The sequence below is a fragment of the Aulonocara sp. 'chitande type north' Nkhata Bay genome, linkage group LG22 (assembly GCF_057382095.1).
Source record: "Aulonocara sp. 'chitande type north' Nkhata Bay isolate Kocher_YH1m ecotype deep benthic linkage group LG22, A_spYH_male_GT1.1, whole genome shotgun sequence".
NCBI lineage: Eukaryota > Metazoa > Chordata > Actinopteri > Cichliformes > Cichlidae > Aulonocara > Aulonocara sp. 'chitande type north' Nkhata Bay.
The window spans coordinates 37697669-37709477 of NC_141364.1; the positions used below are offsets into that span (position 1 = coordinate 37697669).

At 42.4% G+C, this 11809-nt stretch overlaps 1 protein-coding gene across 1 annotated transcript in view; it reads right to left on the bottom strand.

The window, feature by feature from the left end:
• The window catches only part of adcy2b (adenylate cyclase 2b (brain)), a 71700-nt gene extending 68218 nt beyond the window's left edge, over positions 1-3482 (bottom strand). Inside the window, exon 1 of the mRNA XM_086279218.1 lies at positions 2748-3482. Coding sequence (XP_086135344.1) covers positions 2748-3011 — 264 coding nt within the window. The 5' untranslated portion in view covers positions 3012-3482. The remainder of the gene's footprint in view (positions 1-2747) is intronic.
• Between the last annotated feature and the right edge of the window lie 8327 nt (positions 3483-11809).

An 11809-nucleotide genomic window follows, 5' to 3' on the forward strand; every position in this document is an offset into this window, starting at 1 on the left:
ATTCTTGATAATGAGAAACATAATGAAATCCAAAGTCCACGGTACTCTTTATTCTTATTATAAATGACTTAGAACTTGGAATGTGATAGCATTTTCATTCTGATTTCAACAATTATGATATCAAGATAATTAAGATGAAATGATGTGTCTTGTTCTATAAATACAGCAGTTTTATTTATACAGCGCCAAGTCACAACAACAGTCTGTTTAAGGTGCTTTGTATTATAAGGTAAAGACTCTACAGTAATGTAGAGAAAAGCCCAACAATCAGATGAGCCCCTGTGAGCACAACTCCCTTTTAACAGGAAGAAACCTCCAGCAGAACCAGGCTCAGCCACAATCGGTTGGGGGCGAGGAGAGGAAGAACAGGACTGCTGTGTTTTTTTGTGGCAGCTTTAGCTCAAGCTACATTTGATTTTTCAGTTGAATTTATGTTAAAATTCTATGAATTTCACACCTAAATGGGACCTTTTATGTGTTTCCTACGTTTTTCCCCTATATGTATATGTACTGTTACAGTGGTAGGTGACCATATTAAACATGGTTAAAGTTTGAAATAACGATGTCAGCTTATGTGCAAATAAACCAAGAGTCATGATAAAATATTTCTGTTTGCACAAAAATCAAAAACTACCAGTTGTTTTTACTATCATTACCCCCTCTGAAAATCTGATCTTTTTATTGGCCCATAGCACAAAGCACTGCTGTGCTTTGATGTGCTTTAACTTTGTAATTGTGAAAACTTGTAAAATAAATTGAAAAGAAACTGTTATCTTCCAATTAACAAACAGTATAAATACTTTAGTAAGGGTCTGAGCTGTCACTTGTGAAAGCATCATGCTAAAAACAAAAGAAATCCGTTTGGACTTGAGAAAAACAATAATTGATGCTGACAAAGCAGGAGCTGGATATCCAACTGTAACATCAAGAAATTCAAAGAAAGCCACGACGTGCAGGACAAACCTGGCAGAGGCAGGAAGTGAAGGATTTCAAAGACTCAAAACTAGTGAGAGATTTGCCTAAAAACCCAGAACAACTGGCAAGACACGAGTGAACAACTTAACCAAGTTGGGAATTGTAATCTCGAAGAAGACGGGAATGGCCTGCGAGGCTGCAGAACAAGAAAAACTTCACTTCTGCAGAAGAAACGCCTTCAAGCCAGACTGAAGTGAGCTAAATACAACCTGGAGAAAGATTATGCGACAGTGGAATACACTGGAAGCGCATAGTTTGGTCAGATGAGATGAAAATAGAACTATTTAGCCACAGAGATGCTGCTTATATTTGCGTAAAGAAGGTGTATAACCTAAAGAACTCCGTACCCTCAGTGAAACACGGTGGTGGAAGTATTTTGCTGTGCGGACGCTTCAATGCGTCTGGACCTGTGGAAGGAATCATGAAGGAAGAAAGATGTGTGAAGATTTTGAAAGAAAACGTGAAGAAGTCAGCAGCAAAACTGGGTCTGGAAGGGCACCTCGCTGGTTGAGCAGGTGACACACTTTGAGAGGGGTACTGAATGAGCCCGAGTGCGAGTCTGTCTCAAAACAGTTTCCTGATTTCCTCATGCTGTGTGATACTGACCTTATCTGTTATCGATCGAATACTAAGTATTTACAGTATTGTGTAATGCAGATACCATTACTAGGGGAAGAGCGGTTTGTCATGATTTATGAGACGAGTCATCATCATCATCAAGTATTGATCCAATATCAATATCAACATTGGTATTGATACTATCGATACTTGGATCTATCCGCCTACTCTGTACCGTCATGTCTAATAAAGGCAAAAAAAATCTAATCATCCATTAATCTTCTTCTGCTCATCCACTTCAGACTGACAGTGGGGCTGCTGTGAGCTCTCATGGGGCTAAAAGTGTGGCAAACCCCACACACTTCACCGGTCTGCTGCAAGGCTAACACACAGAAACAGCCATCCATAGTTACTTCTAACTTAGAATAGCCAGATAACCTAACAAGAATGTCTCTAGACCTTTGGAGGATGCTTGGGTACCTGGAGAGAGCCCTTTCCGCTCGGGAAGAACATACACTCCACACACAAAATTCCCGCTCAGCCGGTGGATTCAAACACAGGACCCACCCTACCATCGAAATAACACACTAATGCAAAAAAGAGAGAGAGAAACAAAAGGGAAATGCTGAAATAAAACTAACTCTGCTCTACGCAACTTTACTCAGACAGGGAGGACCCTCCGGTCTGTCCTGTCTCTTTTTCGTTGACCCTCTGCTGCTGCCGCTTGTTTCTCTGAACACAATAATATGAAATATTTATTCAGTATATTTTTACTAAATGACTCATATCGCCACCATGGCTGATTGAAACAGTCTTTCACTTGACATGAGAAACATTTTCCCACATGGCAGAAATAATAAGCGGCAAGTGTGCAAGAGTGGTATGGATCTTCTCATTTCATTATTAAAAAGAAGGCTAAAGGCTGAAATTACTCCGTTAATAAGCAATCTGTCCTTGTGGTGACTAAAAAACCCTCAAAAGCAGGAATTTGTGCTGATAACACAGAGCACGTGCTCGTGTGTCTATTGTTCAAACACAACAATGACAACATTTTCGCTCTGTAAGCGTTTATTTTTAGACTCAAACTAACCTCGGACTGCTGTGTGGATTATTCACCACACCTCTAAAATCCTGTCAAAACACTTCCCCCAGGACACACACATAGACAGCCTGTTAACACACATACTCACAGACACATGCACACACACTCTCACCAGTCCCGAAGCAAAGAACACCGCCAGCAGTGCGAGGCAGGTTCCCATGACGATCAGCAGCAGGAACACGATCAGCGGGTGCTGCTGGCTCATTCGGTAGTACGACTCGTACAGCCAGTCCTGGGGCTTCTCGCCCTCTGCGCACACGTCACCCTGGAACCCCGGGCACCCGTCCCCCAGGCTCTCGGGCCCCTCAGGCCCCTCGCCTCCATCGCTCTTCTCCAGCAGGTAGCGTCCGCGGGTCCACAGAGCGTCCTGCCACATGGGTAGCCTCCTCTGGATGGATAGTGATGCCTCCTCGTTGCCAAAAAACACGTGCGCAAGGAAAAGGGTCCTTTCTTCCTCTCTTTCTCTCTCCCTCCTCCTCCTCACTCTCCAGCGTCCACCGCCTCCTCTTCTGCTTTATTTATTTATTTATTTTAACGTTTGCTAAGCTGCAGAGTGACAGATCGACTGCCGAGTGAAGCAGAGCCAACTTTCCAGCTCCTGCAGCTTCCTCTGCATCCTCTGCCGCTCCTTCAGCCCCGAGGTGCCAAACTGAGTCAGGACAGTGAGAAACCGAGCGCTCTCCTCTATCCCTCCTCCTCCCGTCAGAGGCTCCGGAGAGGGAAGACTCGAGGGGAGGTAGGTTCTCACCTCTTGCCTCTCCTCCGGGCTTTGCTCTTTGTGTCTGGTCAGTCTGATGGGGAGCTGGCAGCAGTCTCTTCTCACTGCTTAGAGATGTAGTTGTGCCGAAGCAGCATGTTACTCTGCTGAGGTGCGGATGGGAACTGAGAGAGAGAGAGAGGGGGGTGTAACTGGGAGGGAGGGAGAGAGAGAGAGAGGGTGTTCCAACGCGTGTGATAGAGAGAAAGCTAAAAGTGTGTGTGCTGTACCTACCAGAGCAGTGTGAGAATAGTGATGTGTGAGATTAGATAATGTGGAGGGAAGTGGTATATGACTCAAGACTGTGTGTGTGTGTGTGTGTGTGTGTCTTTGTTTACAAGGTACAGAAAAGGAAAGAGACTTAAGACATTTACATAAGAGGAAAAAAAGAAGACACTGTGAAGTTGGCAGAAGAAGAAAAACAGTGTGTCAGCGTGTGTGTGTGTGTGTGTGTGTGTGTGAGAGAGAGAGAGACAGAGAAAGTGAGAAGGGTTGTAACAGCTGTGCAAAACCAAGGAGATGGAGTGTTGAGAGAACAAGCACAAAATACCATCCAGCAGCCAGTGACAGAGATAAAAAGGACAGGCAAGACAAACACTCGGAGGGGGGAAAGAATGGGGGAGGAACGGGAAGAAGAAACAAAGTCAGGAAGGAAAAACCTCATGAGACAGAGAGAGTGTGGGAGGAAGAGAGAGAGAGATCAGTGCTTCAAATGGGAGGGAGGGGTAGGAGGGCTGGTAATGAGTGAAAGTTTTGAGAGGGGCGAGTGTCAGTGGGAGTAAAAATGAGATGTGACGAGCCAAAATCCCAATCTCTTCTCCGAGCCTCATGCGAGGTGAGAAAAATGCAGTTTTTTTCAATGTGTCAAATCCACAGCTTCCAGGAACAGAAAGAGCATGTGTAAGCAGATTCTGATAATAACACAAGCCCAGCAGTGCACAGAACTCAGGGCTATTTTTAGAAATCATAAAAAAAGCAAAAGTAACAGAATGAAAAAAGAAACCCAAAAGCAACAAATAAATCATCCACTATAAACCCACCCAGTGGAAACCTGGTAACAACTTATTCAACCTGAAAAGGCTGCACAGTCCTGAACGCAGCTTGGCTAGACTGAGCTGATAGGCTGTCTATCAGTATATGCAAGGTAACTTTGATTTGAAAAACTCATGACTTAATTACTTGATTCCGCCCAGAACATAGAAAACATATAGACTGCATAAACCAATTAAATTTATAGTTTTCAGAAAAATACTGGCTCGTTTTGACCTAGACGGCAGCGGCACGTTGGATTCTAGTTGCTCAACAGTCCCCGGTCTTCTTTAGGGTATTTTTCATTTCATGATGGCTTAAATGAGAACATGAAAAAAGAATTAAAATTTTAATTCATGTGACCCGAGAACAGCTGTTGACTTTTCCTCAGTCCATTTTAAATGAGCTGTGGTCCAGAGAAGACAGTAGTGTTTCTGCGTTATACTCACATGTGGCTTTTTCTTTGCATGATGGAGCTTTAACCTGCATTTATTGTTGAACTGTGTTCACAGACGGTGATTTCTGGATTCTGAGCCTATGCAGGGATTTCCAAGACAGAGCCGTGCTTCTTTTCAATGCAGTGCAGTCTGAGGGCATAAAAATCATTGGTATGTAGCTTGTCCGTTGCGCACAGAGATTTCTCCAGATTCTCGGTTTGATTAAGTTATGTACCAATGGGATGGCTGTGCATCGGAAGGTAGAACGGGTCATCTACTAACTGGAAGGTTGTCAGCTCAATCCCCGCTGCTCCAGTCTGCATGGCGAAGAGTTGCCACTGATGCGTTTATCTGCATGTGTATGTTTGATAGCTCTTAGATGTAGAACAAAGTGCTTGCATGAGTGGATGGTTTAAGCTTGAGTAGAGGAGAAAAGCAGTATATTTAGGAACTTTGCCTCCAATGTAGGTGATGAGGTGTTCAAAGTCTTTGCAGTTTGACTCTCAGGAAAATTATTGTGAGATTCTTCCAAAATTTGATGCCATATTTTACAGATTCTCAAGCCCTTGCCCATCTTTACTTCTGAGAAACTCTCTAAGTTGCTCTTTTTATACCGAGTCATGCTACTGACTTGTTGCTAATTAGTTAATCTAATTAGCTGCAATCCTATTTCTTGTTTAGTACTGCTTACTTTTTCAGTGTTTTGTTCCCCCGTTCCAGCTTCTCTGAGACATATTGCTGGCATAAATAGAAAATGAGCCAAGTGTCTCAGTTTAAACATATATGTTTTTATATATTGCATTGTGAATAAAGTATGAGTTTATGAATTTTGTAAATCACTGCATTCAATTTACATTTGAACTTTTTTGGAACTGGATTTGTATCATTTGATATAAATTATTGGGTGGGGCGTGTTGGGTGCAGTGCCACACCATGCCTCCCCTCTGGACACGCTACCAGCTTCAATGCAATGTAAGGACAAACGTCCTGTGGTGCACTCAACAATTAATAAAGACTGAAATGAAATATAAACAGTTTTTAAATATGTTTATTAATGTGAACACAAAACTATCACTTTGTTCCAAATGCAACTCAGCTGTCCCACGTTCAAAACGTCTTTAATATACAGCACAGTTCACTTTAATCAGCAGTGCCCTACTTCTACTGATGCAGTGCTGCTGCCTGATCTGAAACCTACTTCACACACACACCTGTCCTCTATGGGAGGGGCTACAGGACATTCACCAGTGATTGGCAGATGCTGCCTGTATATTATGCCCACCACTGAAATGTGGACCACTGAAACAGTCCTCAGATGTTGGTGAAAAAGACAAATCATTACTCTTAAGCCATTAGTCCAATTTACAGTACATAGGTAAATGTAGTCCCATTTACATAGATCAGCAACTCCCAGTGTGTGAGCTGAAGCCCCCTGGTGGGTCTCGAAGGCACTGCAAGTGTGTTACAAGAAAGTTCTATGTTTTCAGATCTATTTTTGATCCTGAATTTGTCTTATACTTCATCACTATAGCAGCAAAAAGCTGTTTGATAATCAAGCTACTGATGGAAAATCAGCCTCAACAAGAAAATTGTCTGGAGATCAAAAAAAGGAGGAAATGCTTCATCTCAAGCTTTTCTGATAATCAGAGCTGTGATTAAAGACTTGGATGCGCTGCAGAAGATTTTGAGATTTCAAAACGAAGGGCACCGGAATGGGACCGAAGAGATATTTGTATTCTCAAGATGCATCTCCTTACAGTGTTTGTTGTCCTGTTTTGACTGATTGCACACTTGGTCAGAACATGTACGAAATGAATGATTAACAAACAGGTTCATGCTATTCAGATTACCCCAAAAATCAGTTTCACCCGGTGGAAGCACTTTGAAAATCCTGAAATGCAGCTATGTGACTATGAGAAGTGTTGCTCTCTCTAAATCTGATTAACAAAGTCTTTGAAATCTGGAACAGAAATAAACAAGCAGACGAATGATTCTAAAGACTCTTTGTAGCTTCTTGGTCCGGGAGTCTGCAGAGCCTGTAGCATCGATAGCACCGTCTCAAACAAAGCAGAGGATGATGCAGGACGTCTTCAGTGCTGCAGGAAAAAAAGGAAAGAAAAGGAAAGAAATATTTCTATAGCAATTTTCAGCAGGGGGTATGGAGCGAGGAAATCAATCACTCTGGAGAAAGCAACATGGGGGAAATCTATAGAAAATTGCTATCCAGTTTGGCATTGATGGTAATGACAGTGACAATGATACCCGTGCTAACATGTCCTTCTGCACATAAGCCGCAAATATCCAGCTTGTTCACACAGATAAGTCAGGCAAAGCTGACAGAGCTCTGAAGAAGAGACTGCAGTTGTCTGACTGTCAAATAGCCAGTACCACATACAATGGATCGCATTCTAGTATCAGAGATAAACTGATTCTTTTAGTGCATGCAGGGCTGTGAGGTATTTTTGATTAACCATGATTAAAATGCTGCGTTGTTTATTATTATGATTCCCACAATCAGTGTAACGAGATTCTGGCCTCCCACACTGGCTTCCAATTGAATTTAGGCTCTATTTTAAAAATCCTTTTACTGGTTTTTAAATCCTTAAATGGTCTGGTGCCTGAATATTTGTCCGATCTGCTGAAACCCTATGTCCCCCCTTGTTCACTCGGGTCATCTGAGCAGCTGCTGCTCTCAGACCCTAAATCTGAAACTTAGAGGAGACCGAACATTCTCTTTTGTGGCCCCGAAGCTTTGGAATGATCTTCCTCTTCACAGTAGGCAACCTACTTCAGTGGTGGTCTTTAAATCCAGGTTAAAAACTCATTTTTATTGGCTGGCCTTGTACTCAGTGGGTAACTGACACTGTTATTCATTTATGGTATTTGTTATTCTTATTGTACTTTTGATATTTCTGCTGTACAACACTTTGGTCGGCCATGTGTTGTTTTAAAAGTGCTATATAAATAAATGATGGTATGGTAAACAAACCCCTAAACCTTGTGGAAAACTTCCCAGAGGAGTTAAGCTGTTATAGCTGCAAAGGTGGGCTGACATCACCTTAAACCAGGCTTGGCCAACTCCAGGCCTCGTGTCCTACAGGTTTTAGATATCACCCTGTTTCAACACACCTGAATCAAAAAAATAAGTTCATTACCAGGCCTCTGGAGAACTTCAAGACATGTCGAGGAGGTAATTTAGCCATTTGAATCAGCTGTGATGGATCAAGGACACATCTAAAACCTGCAGGTGAGCGGCCCTCGAGGCCTGGATTTGGACACCACTGCTTTAACCCTCTGGATTAAGAATAATGAATGAATACTTTTGACAATATCGGCATTTGAAGATGGCTGGATTAGCAAATTCAGTCAAAGCATGAAGATTCAACTCAAGAACACTTATAGCATCAGTACAAGATAAAGGAGACAAGTCCAACTCCAAAATGTGCAGCCACTGAAGCTTTAACATCATGCACCCCAGTTCAACTTCAACCCCAGGTCTGAGAAATGACAGAATTGGGCAAATTGACTTTATTAAGGTCAGATGCTCCGGCGAATGACCGGATGAAGCGGATCAGGCTCTCTGTGTCAGTAACCTCCCGAATGTAAAACAGGGCGCTACTGCGGCTGCAGAAGATCGGGCCTTCTTCTGCAGCGGTACAAACCCAAATATTTATTTTAGTAACAGGAGTCTCCAGCACTCAAGCACTGCAATAACCCAGATTTCCCCTGACAAGCCAATATCTCTATGACATGAAGTGTGATGCATTTGCAGCCGTTCAGAGTTGCTCATCCTGCCTCCTCTGACTGAGTTTCTGTCCTGAAGTCCTTTTTGACTCTGGAGAAATTGGTGTGAATCTGTGTTTCATTGTCACGTGAACTCTCCCGTCTGGTGGAAACAGAAGGATTTGGAAAACGTGTGAAGAAGTCGTTCTCTGCTCTGCGACATATCTGTTTTATCCCCGTCTCTGTGTGTGTGTGTGTGTGTGTGTGTGTGTGTGTGTGTGTGTGTGTGTGTGTGTGTGTGTGTGTTGTGCGTGCACATGCCATATTGCAACATATGATAGACTTCCTGTTCAGCTCCCTTATACTAAGCTGTGCAATGTAATCTAATTAGGTCTTCCTTGGCACAACAAAGACAAGATTAATGAGCTGAGCTGAGCTTCACGCACGCTGATGCGCACGCAACCCCCATGACAGTTTGGGAGAGCGTGTGCAGTTGTGCAAGTGAGAGACAGCTTGCACTGTGTGTTATTTTCTTTTATCAAACTTGAACTTTGTGTTTTTTGCTTTTTTCTTTTCCATGTGCGCCCTTAAGCAAGTTACTCAAATAAGGGATTCGCATTTATTTTCCCGGCCACGGAGAAACTAAACTGTGAAGTGTGAGAGGAAGAGGAGAAATGTAAGGAAACAACAGCACACATGAAGTCAAGCACACGTGCACACGCACACACAGCAGTTATGAGTGTAAGCCACGTCACAGACGTTACTATGATCCTTGATTTTCCTGTGTCATAAAACTGCCTCACAATCATGATCCACATGTGTTTGTTGTGCTATAAATGGAGTCTTCTATATAAGGTTTTATTCCCCATCACATTAACAACAGGTGTGGCTGTGCTCACCACCTGCTACCCACTCCACACAAACATAGACATGCACACATACACGCACTCATCAAGCGCCAAAGGCATTGACAGAATGAGAGCACACTGAGGAAGAGTGGCCTTAACACACTAATTCTGCATCAACACCCTCCCACATACAGACAAAGGCACAGCGGCAGGACAGAAGACGAGGCAACACAAGCAGATGGAGAAAGGACGAAAGGGCTCGGCTGCCTTCATGTGCTGTGGGAGATATTGCCACTATGAGATGAGCGTGTACGTCTAGTAGTCTCACCGAGAGGCTCGCGTTAAAGTCCGAAGGCCTTGTTTAACGCAGCTGGCGGGGATGGTGAAAAAAGAGATAGCATTAAAGATGATCTTTTTTAAGTTGCATGGGAACAGGGTCATAACACAACACCTGACAAACCATTGACTTGTGAAGTTTCTTTGGGAACTTTGGACCATGTTGGCATGTGTGAGGACCAGACCATCGCTTAGATTAGATTAGATAAAACTCCGGGAAATTCAGTTTCCAATAGCACAGCACCGATAGAAGTTACAGAATGTGAGCAGAAATATACCATATATCCACATATATAAATACAGAGTATACAAAAGGGACAAATAGAATAAATAGGAATAAGAATACAAGGGAATTGCACATTTCAAGTACTGAAGTCTATTGCACTGTTGGATATTAACAAAAATTATTGCACAGTGAAAAGGCACTGCAGCTTAGTTGTCCCCCTCTCTCTCCCCTCAGGAGAGGAGTTAAACAGTTTGATGGCGTGTGGGACAAAGGAGTTTTTAAGTCTGTTGATTCTTGACTTTGGGAGAAACAACCTGTCACTGAACAGACTCCTCTGGTTGATTATGGCCGTGTGCAGAGGATGCCCAGCATTGTACTTTACTCCTAGGTGACTTATTCTCACCAACCCTAACCAAACACCTCAAGACTTTTATCTTGATAGCCACAATTTTTTTAAACTTAATTGGAAAGACTGAATTATGAATAAATCAGTGGCTCAATTTTCTAAAACATGATGCTAAATCACCTGTATTTGTCAGTAGATTGAAAATTGCAATCCACTGAGCTCTGTTTTTTTACCCCTTCCAATTCAAGTGCATAATCCTAGCTATGATGGCTGACGTAGGATCAGCACATCTTAGTCATCCAAGAGAGATCAAAAAAATTAAATGTAGCATGTGCCCATGATAGTTGTAGACAGCCAGCGTGTTTCTACTACTGTTTGGACTGGGTCTGAAGTTTCTCCCTGTCTGCGGAAGGCTGTCAGTCCACTTCTTACCTCAGATGTCAGTGCCAGGTGACAAGCATCCAACTGTGTTTACTCTGGAAAGGATTCAATAATTTATAGAATCTCACATCTGACTGGTGACAGCGATACTGCGGTGAGTTGTTGAGGATAAGCTGAACTGTCAGTAAGCACTGTTAGCCTCTGTTAGCTGCTGTTCGTCTCTGTGAGGTGCAGTTCTCCACTGTTAGCTGCTGTTTGTCTCTGTTAGCTACAGTTAGCTGCTGTTAGCCTCTGTTAGCTACTATTAGCCTCTGTTAGCTGCTGTTTGCTAGCATTGGTGAAACTTTCTTTGAAGTGGATCTGATGTTGTAGGACTTAGATACTTTGTGATAAACTCTCACATGATGTTTCTCACAACTGTTTATCAAAGAGAATGTGAATTTTTAGGACATTTGAGCCTAACATTAGCTGGCATGACCTTATCTTATAACCAGCTGTTGCTGTTGTTTAGCCAGCTCATTGTCAGCTGTTCAGATAAGGTAGGTTTGCATGTTTAATATTTGTTTATTTAATCAACCTTTAAGAACAATTTGACCCCATTCCAAAAAAAAGGTGTTACATGTTACATCCATAGCAGATTCCTCTTATCCTACCTGCCATGTACATATAACAAAAATGTGACAAGATGCTAAGACATCGTGACTGGTACATACAACCCATTTATTCTTTTTACTGTACAGGTTTTATATGTTTGTTCCCATGTTTAATGTGAAACACCCTGATCTTTGGTATCTTGTATTTATTTAAATAAATAAACAGTAATAAAAATATTTTTTTAAAGAGAAACTGCTGTGGTTAACTCCTGCTCAACATAAATTTTATTGGTTGAACAAAAACCTTTCCAAATCATTCCAAACCTGAATGTGCCAGCAACACTCAAGTTTATATCTGTGGATGCCACCATACATGATATGCCCTGTTTGTGGTCCAAACAACTGAATAACTGAACATAATGAAAAGGCCAGTGAACACACAAGGCAGGAGAATAAACCATAAACCAAACACCACCAGTCTACCACAGGCCAAAACAT